We start from the raw sequence: 19,248 nt of genomic DNA, 5'->3' as shown, positions 1-19,248 counted from the left end.
CCGCGCGCATATCGAATTGCCCCCCCCCTCCCCCTCCCTCCCCCACTCCCATCCCGCCCCCGTGCGCATGCACTTTTACCGCTCTGCAGCCCGGGGTCCAGCAACGAGTCGGGTTGCGGGCGCCTCCGATGACAACGGTGTACGCGGAGGCAAATGGGTTTTTCCGGTGACGACGGCGTCACGTGACAAAGGAAGTCGGGGTCCCCTCCGAATAAGCATTGGCTCAAATAAGGCTGCCCCCCGTGGCGCAGAGTTTCCTACAAAAAAAAAAAAAGAAGAAGACGAGAAAAAAGAATAAAAGAAGAAATGAAGCGATCGTCCAAGTATACCGTGGGAATTATGATTATTACATTGATTTGTCGAGTATTCATTCTTGTGACTTCAGGTGTCTTTTGCGGCGGTAGCTGTTACGTTCTTTCTTTTCGAAATTGCCTCTCTACGGCGACGTTACGTCTATCTACCTTTAGTGATTCATCGCCTCCTTGCCAATTTGTTACAACTTGCTTGGCGCTCTTTAACCATATCTGGCCCCTGCGATACAAGGCACCGCATCATCATCATCATCTTTCTCAATGAAAAAAAAGGAGGCATTTTTCTAAACGCAGAAAGGCAGTAAGTTTCTGCTCACATCCATAAATCATTGCGAATGTGTACGTTTATAACGTAATATCTTGTGTAGCATGATCAATTTGCAAAGTCGTAAAGCCTGTTGAAGCAGGAAAGGCGAACTTTGGGTCAAATACATGTGCTTGCTCATCAATCCCATGCTGGCTGAAGCGACATGCTTGAAGTCTACTGTTAATATTATTGCTCTCTCTCTCTCTCTCTCTCTCTCTCTCTTCTTTTTTCTTTTTTTTTATTTAGGAAACTTGCATGCCGTGGTGCAAAGGGAGTCAGGCTTGCTTTCGATTGTTTTGGGCAGGCAAGTCGTCATGTGCGTAGAAAGAGAGAGAAAGAGAGAGAGAGAGAAAGAGAGAGGAGAAGCAAAGGAGAGGCGCGAGGGTTAACCAGGACAAGTGCTTTCTGCTACCTTGCACGTGGGAAAAAAATTGTATTTAAAGAAGTAGGAAGGGACAAAGATGAGTAGCGAAGCAGATAATCGGCGCACCAAATTAAGAAGGGGGAACACGTCACAATCACAGCATACCGCGCAGGCCCGTAGACCGCAGGAAGTGAACTTGCTCTCTGGCTGCCTTTAGCGTACGCGTCCGCCGTGACCTCTGTCCAAGTGTCTCTTACCGCAGTACAGAGCGCCTGCCTCTCCGTGCTATGACCTGGACAGGTACTTAGGAGGAGGGAGATTGCTAACGCGATAGCGTTAAGGGCCCGGTGTCGCAGAAAATCCGACGTCGGCGTCCAGCGTCGAACGTCGCTTTGACAAGAGAGAGAGAGAGAAACGTTTATTAAACGAAACAGTGACCCGAGCGAGGTCGGATATCACCCTAAAGTGGGAAGGCTCCTTAGTCCAGGAACCCTCTGGCTTCGACTGCCCTCTTGGCCCTGGCGACGAGTTGTCTTTGGTCTTCCAGGTCCCCGAGGGTTAGCTTGACCTCCAACGTTCCGAATATGTCAATGATAATGAATAATGGCGAACAAAGTTTCGAACCACGCATACCCAATTACTCATCTACCACCAAAGTTGCTCATACCTTGCCTTTCATTCTTTACGAAGTTATTCGTCGGAATTTTGGGAATGGCAGCCCACAAACAAATTTAATGAAAGAAAAACACCGACAGCGCATATCTTTTATGATAGCTTTTTTCGGACTGAAATATTAAAAGTGCGAAACAATAACGGGATATCAATCCACGCAAGAGGCCGCGTTTCTACCAGAAAGCTTGTCTTCGTGTGCAGCATTTGCCGCCAGCGTTTCCCGGTAAACGTTACAGTTACGTAAGCTGCAGTTGCCGGAAAGCATGAAAAGCGGTCACGTGTCTTTGAATGCTATCGTGTTCCACTCTTAAAGGCAAAGCTTAAGCGTCCTCCGAATTGTTTCTTCGCGGCTGCAAGTGTCGCAGCTAGAGGACTATTGGCGCATCCAATTTCGGACGAATATGACTTCGCTAATACGAGACCAAGCGACAGCCAGTACAACGTAGTTACCTTCGCAGCTTCCCGCCCCATAGCGTTTTCTACGAAAGTTACTCGAGAGAAAGGTGGCGCTCCTGTCTGTGGGAGTTTCAAGCGTGGTCGTTCAGCCAGCATGGCAGCGACTGGTATGCAGTGCATGGATTTGCCTAAACTTCCTCCTTCCGGCTTCAAACGGCCTCGTGACTTTGCGTGAAGGAAGGAAGGAAAAGTTTATTAGGTCCTGCAAGTAGTGATAATTCATCACTAAGCGGGCTGCTCCCACGTCGGGACCGGAAGGCCAAGCCTCACGGCCACATCGTGAGCCTGCTGGACAGCCCAGAATTGATCATCCAGGTCCGGGCTGCGAAGTGCAGCCTCCCACCTGGACGCATCCTTGATCGCCGAGTCTTCAGCGCGGAGGCTCATTTCTCGAGCCACTTGTCCCAGTCATCTCCCTCGTCCTCGTTATCATTTCGTGCCCATTGTTTTAGCTACGAATAGTTTTTTTTTGCTTTTCTGCGGTGTTCGGAAAACTACGGTTGCTTGCAAATTCAGAAGGCCGAAGCGTACAGTCAATAACGTCACAAGGACGTCTGCCAGCCGGACGCACTCAGATTAATATGCATCCATGCGCTACCAATCAGTCCAATGGGTACAGCAGAACTCATGATGATGATGACGATGATGATGATGATGATGATGATGGTGGTGGTGGTTTGCATTGATATCCTCTTTGAAACTGGGCGTCGGCAAATGGTCGCATAGCCTGCTTGGCTAATAAAGCATGCAGAGAACTGCATGCTTCCGAGGGAACGCCGGGCGAACGAGGCCGCACCGATCCTCGCGCCGGCTTCCTTCGCGGATTGTCGCAGCGGTGCCTGCCTGCCTTTTTCTCGACGCGCCGACGCCGCTCGCTGTATTCAGGCGCGCCTGCCGGTGCACCGTCCCCGGCCGGCTTCCCCTCGACTCGCTCCTTCGGTGGTGCAATCACTTCGCGGGCTCCTATAGCTTGCTCCGCTCTTCCCATCTCCTCCTTCCTCTCGCTCCTTTCTCGCTGCCTGTTTATTAACGATCCGCGGTCGCTTGGAGAATTCATGGAGCGTTTCTTCCGAAATCGCCTTATCGCGCCGCTCTGTACAGGAGTCTCCCCGCGTTTTTATTATTATCGGTATTATTCGTGTTTTCTTTACGTTGTCTTCCCGATTAGTTCTCAAAATATTTTTCACCGCGGTCCAGACGCGCCGCTGCACGGGTGATCGCATTTTGCGTCGCCGCGCGCGCAGTCGATCGTGTTTTTTTTTTTCATTCTTTTCTTTCGTTCTTTTGTTTGTTTTCAAGCGAACGTCCCTCTGCGCTTTTGTGCGCGTCGCTGGGAACGCAATAAGCTGTTTTACCGGCCAATGTGTACCCGCGTTGCGAAAGCGTCTGGGAACGTCCTTTCACGAGCACATACCGGCGCCGTCCCCCTTTACGCTAACAGTTAAAACGGAACAAAAAATACAGGGAGGAAGGTAGTGGGTGGACGGTATAGAAGGCTTGCATGTGCGATACGCGAGGAACTGACTCGGAAGGTTTCAGGGATAGAAAGCGTTGAACGTTCGCAGGTGCATTTAGGAGTCATTGTTATGCAGCATGTCGCCCACATGAATATTCCTGCATCCTTGAAAGTGTCCACGTATGCGTCCTGAACAACTATAGGCTGCTTTAGCCTAAACTAAAGCTATGTATTAGTTATATTGAGAACTATTTATTGGGCAGGGGATGTGGAGACCGATGAGCACCTCCACAACTTTTCTTTAAGGCTGTTGTTCAGTCGGCAACCGGCGCTCTTTGTTTTCCAAGTACGAGCGACGCCTAGCGAAGAAGCCGACGAGAAGGAATGATGATGAGTATGTACGGATGAGGAAAAATTGGCAGAGGCTTATCTCGGCTATGCCAGGATATACGTAGCGAAAGCTAAGGCATAGCACGGTTAACCTTGGTTAACCTTGATTGCAAGTCCAGGTTAGTCTGGTTGTCTAGCTATGTTGCAACGTTTAGCCAGTCGTTCGGCGCGCTGTTCGTCTGTTTCCTCGGCGATTCGTTTCCTCTTCATCTCGTTCCGATGTCGATTCCAGGCCTCCTCCTGCTTATCAGAATTGTCGCCGTCCATACTGCCGCCTCAACTGTGGTTGCGGCGCACGCGAGCTCTCCTTTTCACTCCGACATGTTATCAGACATGCGACGCAGCTGGCGAAGCGAGCGGAGGCAAGCGCTACGACGAGGAACGCGGTGTGACGTCATGCCAAGTGGCGGACGCGGAAAGGCGCGGCGCGGCGCTGCGCAGCCGCGGAACACCTGTGGCTTGGTGCTACTAGTGGCGTATGCGCACTAGTGACTAGGGAGCGAGAGAGAGAGAACTATCCGCGGTGAGGCGCGCGTTGTGACGTCATGTGCCCCCTCGGAGCACCGCCACGGCGATCGAAAGTTCGCGGCCAGTAAAGCTTTCGCTTTATTATCAAGTGCGGTAAGTGCTCGCGCTTCTACCGTCTACGGAACACCGGGTTGCCGAACGCGTAGGCATCAGAGGTCGCGTTGGTGGCGCCATCTTGTGGGGTGGAGTTTAACCAGCGCGAACACAGAGCGGTCAGCAGCTATGTTCTACTTAATTGCTGGTGTAAACTTCGACAGTGACCTAATCGTTAACAAGTATTCTTTCCTTTTTAAAAATTTTCGTTCTGCTTTTATGCCTGAAATAAAAGCAGAAACGCTCTGCGGTTGGACAAATCGTCCCGACATGCCACTACGAGCATTGTCACCGTAAATGTTACCGCCATCCGCGTCTCCGATAGCTCGGTAATATGTATAGGCTATTGTGTATACGGACAAACTGAAACTCTATAATGCGTGACAAGCCCGCGTTTCCATCGAACAGACGGGCAATAACCTGACAGAATGAGGGTAATGAATAAAAGGGGCTTCTAAACATAGCAGTTTGTCTTGCGGAGAAGCCAGCTTAGCTAGGTTTCAAGGGCTCTCATTTTTGCACAGCAGCGTTGCAGGAGGGTGTCGCCTCGACCGCAGCTCCATGAGATCATTTGGACGTAAATTTAGTTTCGAGTGTTCAGGCTTTCTATCGGGCAAAAAAAAAAAAAAAGATTGCGATACTTTTTAGGTTGTCTTCCGTTTGGTTATAATGCAATGCAATCCTCGTTTATCGGTAAACAACTAAATAGTTCCGAACAGATGCAGTCAAAATGTATGCCCTTACGGGACGCTGATGGGGGAACTTCAAGGTGGTGTCAACAGCCGTCTTTGGTTCTTGAGCCTTTTCTGTCTCTGCACACATCCGTCCTCTGTAACGCTCACTTTTCTGGTATTTCCAAAGCGCACCTAGCAACCCCGATTAAGTTATTCATTCCTGTTCAGTGTTTCTGCAAAACAATATTGTTTGACTGCGCAAGAACGTTTGAAGGCATCGTGCTGGTGGCAAAACACCCGCGATAGTAAACAGTTTTCTCCGTGCTGAGTTTTTTGCTATCATAGCTGGCTCCTGAGGTGGTAGCCCAGGTGTGGCCTTGGGACGTTAAGAAGCAACCGACCAGGCGTGCTGAGGAATGCACGTGTTATTCCGCGCGTTTGCCTTGTCGCTCGATTTGTCCTTTAGAATCGCATGTTTGTCATCTAGTCGTAACCTTCGTCTCCTCCTATTATCCTTTCTCACGTGTCATAACTGAGAGAGAGAGAGAGAGAGAGAGAGAGAGAGAGAGAGATTTAAAAATGCAGCGAGTTCAACCAGACGCTCCTTCGGTTTGCTACCCTACACAGGGGGAAAGGGCTAAGGAATGAAGAGTAAGCGGGAGAAGAGAGATAACGCTGCTAGCGTCGCTTCATCCAGAAGAGTGCTCGTCGCGAGTGCAATCACTCACTGAGGTCTGTGGACTTCAGGAACTGTACTAACGCCGCGTATCCCTTCGTGACGCTGCGGCACACGTGTACAAGGATCCTATATACGTTTATCACCGAGAATGATCGTGAGTCCAGGTTATCCTACGCGGCGCGGAGTATAACGCGCTGGCCGTCGTAGGGGAGACTGATGCAGAGGAGGTTTCTTTCGACGGACTCCTCGCACCCGCAATTGTTGCACCGATTTCTGCCACCTTTGCCCAATGAAGAACGTACAGGTCGTTGTGAATGCAACGCTTTCCTTTCATGACATGACTCCTAAAGCCATGTCCTTGCAGAAATCGTTTTCTAGCTGATATTTGAATTATCGGCATTCCTTTTGAAGACGGATGAACTTTTACTTTCCTTTCCTTTTGTTTTCGTATCAGACCGGCAAAAGTTTGGAGGACGGTCAAGCTTCGCCTTTAAGAGTGGAACACGATAGCATTCAAAGACGCCTTGCTGCTTTTCATGCTTCGTGGCGACAACGCAGCTTTGTAACCGTAACGTTTACCTGGAAATGCTGGTGGCGAACGCTATGCACGAAGGCACGCTTTCTGGTAGAAAGGCGGCGTCTTGCATGGGTCGATCTCCTGTTATCGTTTCGCACTTCTAATATTTCAGTATGAGAAGAGCTAACGTAAAGGATATGCGCTGTCGGTGTTTATTTTTTTTTGTGTTCCTTACAACTGTTTGGGGGCTGCCTTTCTCGAAATTCCCAGGAATAACTTTGTAAAGAAGGAAATACATGGTATGAGCAACTTTGGTGGCAGCAGAGTGGTTGGGTATGGGCGGTTCCGCATTTGGTTCGAAATTATTTTGTACACTGGACGCGGGACGCCCAGGCCGGATTTCCGGCGACACGGGGCACCTAACTCTGTCGCGCTAGAAGTAAACTTGACTTCACCCGCACGCACAAGTACTCGGCATACGTGCGCAATGACAGTGGTGTCTGTGCTGAGCGAGGCTGTCTAGCAGGGGTGCACGCGCTATGCAAAAGAGCCCTCGCGACCTTCTTTCCTGGTCGCGCTTATTTTAGATGCGCGTGGGCCGGACGCTCGCTGTTTTCCGGCCAGCGCCGGAACTGTGTCACCATTTCGAAAGTCGCAATCGGTGCAGAGAGGTACGTCTGCTTGACTCTCAAGTTGCGAGTGGCGAACATAAGCTATATAGTCGGAAGGGTGCGCCGAACAGCCATTAGGAAGTTACTCTGTCATTTTAAGATTGTGCTCTGGCACGCTTCGTGAAAACAGAGTTGTTATTTGTAGCTGTGCGCGTTATTAAGTTGTTGTGTGCCTGTATTTAATGAAAGCACAGCTAGCTGAAAAACTAGTAATGCCACGCCCACGTCGGAGCCCTATGTATTGGTTTGTGTATTTCCAAGTGCGTTGAGCGCCGGTATAGTTTGTTGACAATAGACGACAAGAAGTATAAGAATTCTTTACTTTTAGTCCTTTCCTTGGTTTACATAATCCCAAGCGCAATCACTGCACGAAGTCTATCAGCAAGATACAACAAGTGTCCGGCCATACCTACACAAGCTCTGCATAGACAAGTGTTCTAGGGTAGGCTGGGTGGTTCGCGTTCGACTTGGCGCACTCTGCAAGGCAAGTGATACGCGATAGCGCATCTGTCCTAGTCGTACGTTTCTGCGTTGTTCGGCCCATGTTTCGCTATAGACTCTCTGTAGAGCCATTGAAATCGGTCCTCTAGAAAACATTTGTAATTTTTTTTACAGACGGTTTTGTAGAAAAACGTGTGGGGATATCTGCACAGACTGTGCTCATGTGAATGTTGGCGGGGCCGCGGGCACCACGCAGGCGAAGCAATCGTCAGAGTAGCTCCACACGCTTGCTTCTGGGTCACGCAAAAGAGCACTATATAAAGGCACGTGTATTTCCATGCCGCTGCGGGGTCGCCGGCCCGAAGAAACGACTCGGACGATGCGAGAAGTGCATAAACACACGCTTCCGATCCTCTCGCTGAGCAACGGGGTCAGAGGAACAAGGGGATCCGAATGAAACTAGCCACGAAGCCGATCAATTTCCGCGTAGCAGCCAGCAACAGACCCCCAGCTTCGACGCTCTTCTTCGGGTATGCATAAGGCCCGAGCCCGGGGAGGGCGCTGATTGACCACTTAAGCGTCCCCGAGGGTAGAAGGATCTCGCGATTCGTTTGCATAAAGAAGGATTCGGAGCGCGCATCAAGACTAGCGCGCCTAAGGCTGCTCTCGTGTACAGTAGCAGCGCAGATCTCGCGACCCTGGCCTCGGAGGTGTATAGCGTGCGACCATTTAGGGAAAGCGAGCGAGAGAGCGAGCGAGAGGGAGAGAAAACGCGCATCGTTCACGTCACTGCGGGTAAAACAGCGCAGCGTTGTGAAAGCTGCAGACGACGACACTTTCGGTTCCTTGGCGCTGCCATCTTGGGATGTTATACGAAAACGACTCCTTAACTTTGCGCCTATGGCGACGTCTAGTGCATGCATAAAAGTGGTCGCGAATCGCAGAACGACGTCTGTGCGACCACTTTTCACGCGTACGGATCAACCGTTGTTCGTGAACTGCATGGTTGAGTTGGAAACTTTTCCCTGGTTACCATAATGCCGGTAAAATTGTCAGTACGCAAGGGTACATTGTGTGACGTCACGAAGAGACAGCGGCGCTGCCGTCGCCAGGGTGTCTACCAACCAGGAAAACCGGGAAAATCGGAAATTCTCAGGGATTTTTAATAACCCAGAAATACTGTGAGAGTGCGCATTAAGGCTTGCGCGGCGAAGGCTGCTCTCGTGTACTCAGTGAACTCAGTGAATTTCTGTTTCTATCAGGGAAAATTAGCTGCAATTTAATTGAAAGGGAGCAAAAGTTACGCTAATGCCGTCTAGAGTAACAGAGCAATCGTAACGAATCGTCTTTTACACAGTGTCGTCGGTTGGAGGAGTTGCCAGGGTACAGTCAAAGGCTGTTTTTCCGGACGCCCGCTTTTTGGGACATGCCCGATAACTTGGACGGCTTTGTGGCACCCCCACGCATCCCATAGAGCCAATGTTTGAGAACGTCTGAAATTTCAGACGCAAGAAGCCTTCGCCGTCCGATTTTCCGAACTTTTTACCTTGACGGCAGGTCCGAAACGGCATTAATTAAAGCCACCACCGTGTCGCATGCCGACTCTCTCGAAACGGCGCTCTGGCAAGCCGGTTGGAGGCGTAGCCACCAACCGGCAACGCTAGGCCTAGCTGCTTCGACGTTCGCTATTGAGCTTCTTGCCGATAGGCCCCATGCTTTTCATTGAAAGACTTCGCCGCTGTCAGCAATGGCACCGACTCTGCCTTTGTAATCTTCACTATTGGCTTCGAAGCTCGGAAACCACAACGCGTTGCATTATGCCGGTTTTTGAAAGTCAGCTTTGCCTCACTGCAGTAACGTTACGCGGTGAAGCATACGCAAAGTATTGCGGCGAAGCGTAACAAGCCTGACAAGGGGCAATAGTCACGGGACAGTTTGTATTCCTTGACTATACATGCGGGCAGCCGCCGTCTTCCGTCACAGTACGATCACCGATATGCCTAATAAGTGTACTGGCAGGCCTTTAGAGCTTTTTTTCGGACGTCCCTGTGGCGATTTCAGCCCTTACGGGCCCTTAAGTAAAATACATGCATTCAATTTTTCGGACTGCCCGATGTTCCGAGCGTTTTTCGCGGCCTCTAGCGAGCTCGAAAAATTGCACGTTGACTGCACGACTGACCAAGAGAATGCTTCAATTCGTCCATGGGGCGAACGCGCGGCGGAAGGAGAACGACAATAAAAAGGACCGACGCATTGAGGAATGAATGGGAAAAGAAATGTGCCGCATCTTCTGTGAAGGAGCTCTAGCTCAAATAACAGTATTAGTTGATGCCGAAATGCAGGTGTCCCTCATCCGAACCAAAAGAAACTCTTTAAAGCAGTGAAACGCAATACTGAGAGGTTATGCGCGGGCTCAGAGTATGTTGGAACAGTTGAGGTTGACTTACCGGCTGTTGAGTGAGAATCTCACTTTTGACAAAGTTCGGACCTCATACCGATGAGCTTGCCATCAGTTTATAGAAATAGCTCATATTAGAAAACATTTGATTCTGTATGCATCTATTTGTATCCGTATTTGAAGATATTCGACTCGATTTGCAATGGACTTTGCCATCTTTTTCAATATATTTTATTCGCTGTGCATTTTACTAACCCTTACCTTCTGTTTTCTTTTTGAATAAAATAAACACTAGTCCTTAGTATTCAAACTGGGTTGTTCTTTAAAAAAAATTCAACATACTTACTAGAGAGTGACAGCATCGGGTGACATGGCGTCAGCCCATCTTGTCACAAAATAACGTTCTCAAGGAATTTTACAAAGGCACCCAGGGAAAACCTGGAAAGCTCCATAAACTTGGAAATGTCAACTTGGTAGACACCCTGCGTCACATTCCGAGTGGGCAAGAAGGCATCTATACATTTCGACTGCCATGACGGCACGAAGGTTCTCTGAAGTCAAGTATACTCTGTGTACACACGATTACTACTTGGTTATGGTTTTCAATAGTCGTTTGGAAAGGTTGCTGTTCAGAGCGACGAACAGTGAGGAACAGCATTGTCAACCTAATCATCTGCTCGTTTTGCCTTTACTGTGATCGTTTGTTTACAAGCACGGAGCTTGCCTACAGCTGGAATTGTATTTTTGAGTTTAGTCCTCAGAGCCGCGCGCTTAGAAGACACCAAAAGAAGGCATTATAGATCAAGCTACTCAAGCAGTTAGCTGTTTTAGAACTATCTGCATTTGTCCGGTGGATAAGAGGTCATTTACTATCGTATAAACTAAAACCCAATTTTACCTTCTCGATTTTCTTACGCAGACCGCACCGCTGTCATCATAAGGGTGACTTCGCAAGTTCTGCAATGTTCACGTGACTGTGTTACTTTATTACATTGCATGCGCGCGCGCGCGTCGAACCTACTGCAACGTTTTGCTCCCTCCCCTCGTCTGTTTTTTTTATATTTAGCTGACTTACGCGAAGCCTTGTTGAAAGCTGTGGTGTCACAGGAAGCTGGTGCAATGCGAAACATATTTTACTGGTATACCAGCGAAAAATGGCCCACTCGCTATTCCGGTTTTATAATCTGCCGATATATCTTAACCGCATATTTCGTTCAGCGTCGCCTTGAGAACACTTCCCGATTGATAGATGCTTAGATGCTTACGCTCTTATGCCATGAGCTACGGCGGTTTGTCAAACAACTGGTGGTGACCGATCACGTAGCGTTTGTACACGCGTCACCAGCGGTCATTATACTTATATATTCGAGGGAGCACGCACAGCTGCATTCGTGGCTCAGTAGCTATGTCGGCGATCAAAAGTCTTCTACGAGACGAAATGTTCAGTGGTGAAGCTATTCAGCTCATACTCACAAGTCAGTTTCCAATACGCACATGACGATTAGTCACATCTTGAAAGAACCATCAATTTTGGCTCGCACGTTGGCCAGGGATGTGGAGTAGCTTTGTGCTATTGGCCACGCGTTTCCCAATATAAGCTCAATGGTGCGACGAAGCGGGCTACTTATTTGTGGTTCATATTCTCTTCTTGCACTATAGGTACAATCGATACGCAGAGCCTCAACCTAGGGATAGACTAATGGACAGACGGTTTACCGAAGGGAACACTTGAGTTGCCTCAAGTAACGTCAAAAGTTCGTGTTCTCGCCGCCGGAGTGCAAAATGTACCAAAGTACACATTCCCTCAACAAGAGAACTAGTCAACGAATAACAGCAGGTCAAATTTGAACGCTACAGTTTCTCTAGTGAAATTCGCTTTAATGCCAGTTAGGTGTTATGATGAGTTCACGTGCGAAAATTACTTGTAAGGACTATATCGTTTTTTGAAAAAAAAAGAGTTTTTTCAATATCTCATATGTATTTCACGGCTGTGCAATTGCAAATTGCTTTAAACGAATGAGCTTGTGTTAAACTATTATTTTTGCTATTCACAATTGTAAAACAAGTAAAGTTTGTCGTAACGTGCAGCACACTTGTTTTCTGGTCGGCAACAATCTGCCACCAAATAACCAGGATGTGTGCCTATGCGCTGCAAGTACGGAAGCCTTGGTCAAGTGTTTGCACGCCTTTAGCTCCAGCTCCCTTCTTTCTTTAGTGTACCCAATAACAAGTGAATACTGAATCCAATTGTACATTGGACCACCCTGCGTCTGACGCACTCTTGTAAACAGCGATGGTGCGAACGAGCCGGGAGATTACGGACGTTTCTAAACGCAGAAGCGAGATAACACGGAGTCAGCTACGGCTTCCACAACGCTGCACGGTTTTGTTTGGCGTGAGCACGCAATCGCATGCGGGAGCAGCAGGCGGTGGTCTCTCGGGACGCGGCCGATTCGGGCTTCTTGCATGCAGAGGAGGAACGGGAGAAAAGGATTTGGGCTCTTTCTCGCGCGAGCTTCGTTATTTTGCATGCGAACGACGCACGGCGAGGTTGCTATAGGCTCGGATATAAAGACACGGAGAAGCTGGTCAAGAAAAACAACCTAAATAATGTAAAAAAGATGCAGGAAAGAAAGAAACACGTTACGCTGTGTTGTGCTGTGGAAATAGGATGGGAAGCTCTCGTTTACTGAGGCTCACGCAAGTCTGTTTTCTCAAACGACAAAGAGAGAAAAAGAAGAAGCTTTGTAAAAAGCCCGCGTGGTAATGAGGTTCTGTGTCATATGCTAATTCCCTGCGTTGCAAGTCCCTCGTGCCTGTGTTGGAACCGCGATAGTTATTTCGTTAAGATTTACTAAGACGTGCAATTCATTTTATTTTCAAGTTAGGGAAACTGTTGGATTTGTATTCGCCTGTGTGGCTGTCTTCAGTGCAAAACAGCCAATTAATGCCGGCACTGGGGGGAGAGGGGGGGGGGGTTGCGTGAGAACTACGATGCGAACGTTAAATTCCCAGCCCAATCATGAAACAAATCTTACTCGGTGCCTCGCTCGGAGCTCTAGCTGATTCTTCGTGAAGTGTAACCCCGGAATCTTATAGATGCAGAATCATGGTTAAGATAATCACAGTTTCATTAGCGTGGCAAAAATGATGGCAATGTGTCACGGTTAGAAACGTTATCTCCCAGGGCCACGTTTGGTGCGCACACGTTACTTTACTACGCAACCGTATAACGCGACTGGAGGCGTTTGCTCTCTCAATCGCATGCAGCAATTTGATGTCCTGGTGGCACGATTTCCTTCAGCGTCTCTTTCGTTATCGAAGTAGTTTTGGTACAGGTGGTTTTTTGTTTAGTACTGTTCACTTATTTGTTTCGAAGACTGCTTGACGTTACCCTTGACAGCGTTCTCGGTATGCATAATAATACGAGAAGTTTAATTAATTTTTTTAAGTATATTAAAGCAAGAAAGGTGGACGCAGAGGCGAGTAGGAAGAAAAGACCACTGTTCTTTGGTGCCTTTTCAGCCGTTTATATGACATGACATATACGAAGCCTACTAGTCCAATCTAAGGTTAGGTTACAGACTCTTTCTTCTACTTAATGGTGCTTTGTCGGTCACCTGCGCTTCTTTTCGTTAACATTTAGCAATAAGCCATACGAACCGACTTACACTAAATTTCGAAGGTAATCGTAAAGCGGGCTTTTTCCCATGCATTCTGTTATTGCGGAGAAGCCACCTTGCTTGAAACTTTTCATTAATTGTTTTGTTCACAGCCTTGTCAGTTTCAAGCTAAGAAAGCCTAGCTCTAAAAGCTGTCGGCACATTAGCCGCACTAGCCAAAAGTGGCCGACCGCTGAAAAAGGAAAGAGAGATGGATATATATACGGTGAGGAATACGGTAGTGAACGAAGCGTTTCGAGTGACTGGGCAAGCATTTAATAAGACTTCGTATAGGCTGTCCCCGGAGACACCGATGGATTCTGAATACGCAGCCCGACGTCGCTCCTACTGATCGTTCTAATTAAAACCATTCATAATGTTGGAGTAAAGGGAAAACGCAGGGAGCTAGTGATAGCGAGAATTTAGGAAAATAGAAATCTGTCTTGTTTTCTGAATGTTTCCGTAATATTAGGGACATATATAAAAGCAGTCGGGAGCGAAAAATAAAAGAAGGACGGCCGACTTACAATGGTGCCGCGAAGCGCGTCATGCGAGAAAAAAAATATAGGTCATCCTTGACTGCCCTTGAATTGTGATGAAGAAAATTTATTGCTTACCATCCTGTATGAATACCGTTTGTGCGCCCTTCCGGAAGTGAACGAAAAATGTTTTAGCCATATTTCGTGTCTCCTGCTATCATCTTTCATTCCTTTTACCCTCTTACCCAAGCAGACGGCGGCCAGCCGGTCGATATATACTGGCAAACCTTTCCAGCTTTCCCTCCTCTTCTTACTCTCCTCCCTACTGGAGGGCTTAATGTAGGCACGTATTAGAAAAAAAAAAGTTCCTCCGGTAGATGTCTTACTAGCTTAGCGAGTTGTAGTATCCGTAATGCTGATTACCATTGATCTTGACATTTCTCAGCGAACAGAATACAGGTACAAAGAACAACGAGCAGTTATAAAAGTATGCGTGTCTACAGAAAAAAAAAATGTTGAGCGATTGCTTCATTTCTGAACTAATTTAGAGCTAGAGAAGCACTCTGTCATAACGAACACCACCATCTTCTCAAGGGCAACTTCTACGCGTTGTACACAATGTCATGTTCATCCATTTCAATATTGCTGGTGTGTGTCCGCCAAAATAGGTGCACAGATAGCACCACTCTTAGTGTCTTCATGATGCGCAAAACTTCGCTCAAATTGGCATACGCGAATGCAGCGTGGTATTTTTTTTATGTATATTACTTTTGGATGCACTAGAACGAACTCTTCAGGAAGGACACTGATCTCAATCCTCATTCCATGCGATATTCGGTACCAACTAGTTGTGACGGTATATCATTTGAAATCATTTTTCTTACAGTAATGTATACGTAGTCTGTGGGAAGGCACGCACTGTGGTCTGGAAGTCCCAACCTGTAATCTCCTCAGTGACTCTATTCACTCAAATGACCTTCTCGTTGAAGGATGTTTATGACTGAATTGAATCTAGTTCTGAGTTGAATTCTATATTGGTAACGTGTTTATCCTTACCACTATTTTAGTGCTTGCTCTAAAGCGAGACCGTTGCCCGAGCAGCACGTATGTCTCAAGGGTGAGTGCGAACAGTATGTAAGTATGTCTGTATCACAGTGAAAGCGGTGGAGACTGATTAGCTAGTTTCTTTATGCTACCCGCCACAGTGATTTGCGCCCAGGAGCTAATACTAGGAAATAAACAAAAAGAAAACAATGATGTAATAGCTTAGGGGCGGTAGTGATGAATATTTCGTTTTTTTTTCTTCTTCGTCATATGGGCACAATGAGGTCACCTGATGATAACGATGACTTGATGATGATGATGATGATGATTGTGACGATTTCGTTAATGAAGACTACGGGCACAACGTACCCAGTTTCTAGCGCTTAACACGCTGGGGCAGTAAAACCAAAGCGAGAAAGCTAGTGAAGTCGACGCTCAAATACCGAAGTCGTAGTTTAACCGAGGAGCCAAGAAAGAGTGGCAGCGAACAATAATAAAAGCGCGCCGTAATAAAGAAAAACAGCTCTAGATGGCGCTTCATTCGGCGAGACGTCCACAGGAGGCCTCATTTAGTGGCCTCGTTCTATTAGGTGAGTCGGTCGGGCCCCGTCCAATCAGGCGCAGTGCCCCCGCGGCAGCCGAAGGGTCGTTTGTTTTACGGCAATTTCCGGCGGCGCCGATTCCCAACGTCTTCTCTCCCAATCCGCAACCCAATCTCGCGACCTCCTCGCTCTCGTTGTAGCGGGGGAGGGTCAGCCGAGTTCGGACTGATAGGTTTATCCGGATGGACTGTGAAACGTCGACGGCTAGTGCTACCTGATCCTCCTCGACGATATATTGTTGAATTATTGAAGCCGCCGTGAGACCGTCGTATGTTCTGCGTGATTCGTTGATGTCGTTGGCTTTTTTTATATAAACCGTAGCAGGTAACTGCTGGCTCCAGCGTTTTGTTTTATCTTGGTTTCTTGCTATGGAGCGATTTATGTGAATGCTTTATTCTTTTAATATTCCCACGTTTCCTTTAAATATGCGTACGCTGAGATTGTTGCGCGCGCGTTTATTCCCTATAGAGTTTTCTTTATTGCGCTAGAAACGTGATCGTATTACTGCGTAATTTGTCAATTACGTGCGATGTGCATCCTGCAGTCGTGAGCGTGACTGTTGTGAAGTTGACGGTTCAGGCACCAGCAACCTTGCCAAGCTGCGGGTCCGAAAACGTTGTTTGTCAGCCTCCCGCTTTATGCGTGTCTTACAACGGATTAAAGAAAGGGAGCTGTCATTATTATTATTTCAATCTCAGTGTTGTCCACCTCTTATTCGCCTTGCACTTTGTTGAATGGCACCTATTAGTTTTCGCAATTTTCCTCTTTTAGTGTGCTTTTTTTATGCGAAGCATATTACGAGGGCTCAACCCAGCTCCTCAGGCGCGGCGGTGACCATGAAATCACGTGACACCGTGACGTCACGACAGAGGAGAAGTGGCTTTGGCTCAACTCTTGCAAGACGGGCTGGGTGGGAATCGAACCAGGGTCTCCGGAGTGTGGGACGGAGACGCTACCACTGAGCCACGAGTACAACGCTTCAAAGCGGTACAAAAGCGCCTCTAGTGAGTGCGGTGTTGCCTTAGAAACGCGCTGTTTCTAAGGCGTGCGTCTCTTGCTCAGGCGCACATTTCGTTGCCGCGCCGAACGCTGCTTTGCTCGACGCTCACCGCGTCCAATGCGGGGCGCGTAGTCGCTGCCCTGTAGCCCATTGTCTTACACCCCTCGGCGGGTCGACGGGAACGCTGTCGCGTTCCACTCTTGAAGGCGAAGAAATAATGCATGAGTTGTTTCTTCGTCTAGCCGAACCAAATATAGCCAAGCAACAGCAGTTCACCAGGCTAAACAGTGGTTGAACAAATAAAATAAAGGCTAGTATGCTTCGCATCCTGGGCTTAACCTTACCTAAGCCACAGCCATTTTTTTGTCTCACATTTGAAAATGTATTTCTTTTTTTTTGCTTGGATCCGTACAACGTTCTCTTTAGTTTTGCTGACATTTCCTTTGGGTTGCACTAGACTTACTTTTTCTAATAATGTAAACGTACGCCAGTATTCACACCCTGGGATTGTTTCTTGACACGTCAATTAAACGATTTCTTCTTCTTCTTCTTCTTCTTATTATTATTATTATTATTATTATTATTATTATTATTATTATTATTAGTAGTAGTAGTAGTAGTAGTAGTAGTAGTAGTAGTAGTAGCAGTAGTAGTAGTAGTAGTGATGGTGATGGTGGTAGCAGTAATAATCAACATCATCCTGCTTGTTGCTGAAATATTTTTTTTACATCGTTGTACGCGATCTGTTTCCATTGATGAATCCGAGCCTGCAGCGGGCGTCGTCCTGCCGAATGGCTTTACTTTGTAGTGACGTATAGCGTGGTTTCTCGACCTAGCTACCCAAATTCTATTCTAGGTACCAAGTCTTCGCGGGTGAAGTTTCCAATGGGTTGCGCGGTGTTTTTAACGAAATATAATTCAGACAGCAATAGCCGCATGCAGGAGCCAAGCTCACTTAGAGAAACGCGAGCGCGCCGTTTCCAAGTGGCAGAAGACATTTTATACGCCTCTTTACAAGCTTTCGATGATAAAACTCACTCGGCACCTCGAAGAGCACCTCATACGTGCGGCTACGTGTCTGGTAGCAATAGCTGACCCTGTACATCTTAGAGTCCTAATAATCTTCTACGATGAAGTCTCGCGCTGTAATTTCTAGAGTACCAGTGAAATTTATGGGGGAAGTACATTTTTGCTCGTCTTGATCGCAGACTCTCCCGATTGCGTATCTGCAACTTCGTTCATTGTTACTCTGGCGCCTGGCGCGTTCTTGTGGTCCTTTTAGCTGCCGAGTAGAGCTTGACACATATAGTACAATGTCTCTGTGTTTCTTTAACAAATAAAAAGAATGCCTCATTTTATGAAGTAGACGTTATATAGCTACGCTCTTTAAAACAGCTCTGCTGGTCACCTTCGCGTAAACCACCTTTATTGCTTTTTTTGTGTGTGTGGATATGAGAGAGAGAGAGAGAGAGAAAGCAAGGAGAGGGAAGGCAGGGAGGTCAACCAGAACAGCATCCGGTTTGCTACCCTACACTGGGGGTGGGGGAAAGGGGAATAGAAAGGGGAAGAAAGGGAGACAGTCAGCACTGAGTACATGTGGGAGGGACACCTTACACAATGACACTATAAGCGGTCTCTTAAGCCCGTGCACTTCAAGTACCGCACTAGTGCACGAATCGCTTTTCGAGCCAGTGACGGTTGTGGCCATGGTCCGAGTATCTTTGACTCGGTGAACGGTCTCGAGTCTAGTCTGTGTAAAGTCTGTGTCTGCGCCTCTCTTTGTGTGTGGATATGTGTGTGTGTTTTCGTGATCACCTTCGTAGTGAACAGTGCCGTGCTCCTCTTACACGTCGCTCTCGTTCTCAACACCTGTCGTCTGTTCTTTCTCTCTTCCCCGACGCGGGCGCATGCGCAGAAGCAGGCATCGCTCATCCGCCAGCTGGAGGAGGAGCTGCGGATGGCGCACATGCGCAATCCCGACGCCGAGCTACGTCAGCACCTGGACGCCCTCTACGCCGAGAAGGAGCACATGGCCAAGGAGATATTCCTGCTCAGGGAGACCATCAAGGTGCGTGCGACGCTGCACGGAACTTGAGTTCGCGGGCGGTGCACCGAACTTGTCGCAATAGCTCGGCCACTGTACGACTGTTTTGTTTCTTTGTTTGAAGTCCACCTCGTTTAGCTCTTGTTTAGTTTGTACCTGCCCAATACTAGTCACAGGCAGAAGTGTCTTAGCTTTGGGAGTTTATGCAAATCGGTTTTTGATTAGCCAGCTTTGGTGTTGCCACGTGTACGTTATTTTCGTTTTCTCGTGCACACTCGAGAGGGTGGTTGTTCCCCTTTCAGCGTGGTTTTCTACTTATTCTGTTTCTTTGGAAATAAACTAGTGGCGCGGGATTTCTCTCGCCTTTCGCTTTTCCTTGTCTTCTCCCCCCTCCCCTCCTCTTTTTTTTTTCTCTTTATGCGAACGAGGAGTACCAGGGTAGGAACGCGATATTGCGGCC

At 47.8% G+C, this 19,248-nt stretch overlaps 1 protein-coding gene across 1 annotated transcript in view; it reads left to right on the top strand.

The window, feature by feature from the left end:
• The window catches only part of LOC135897036 (trichohyalin-like), a 131,365-nt gene that overhangs the window by 59,952 nt on the left and 52,165 nt on the right, over positions 1–19,248 (top strand). Inside the window, exon 2 of the mRNA XM_065425601.2 lies at positions 18,660–18,812. Coding sequence (XP_065281673.1) covers positions 18,660–18,812 — 153 coding nt within the window. The remainder of the gene's footprint in view (positions 1–18,659; positions 18,813–19,248) is intronic.

Source organism: Dermacentor albipictus, chromosome 5, assembly GCF_038994185.2.
Source record: "Dermacentor albipictus isolate Rhodes 1998 colony chromosome 5, USDA_Dalb.pri_finalv2, whole genome shotgun sequence".
In the NCBI taxonomy this organism is placed as follows: Eukaryota; Metazoa; Arthropoda; class Arachnida; order Ixodida; family Ixodidae; genus Dermacentor; species Dermacentor albipictus.
This window is presented reverse-complemented; position numbering and strand designations above follow the sequence as displayed.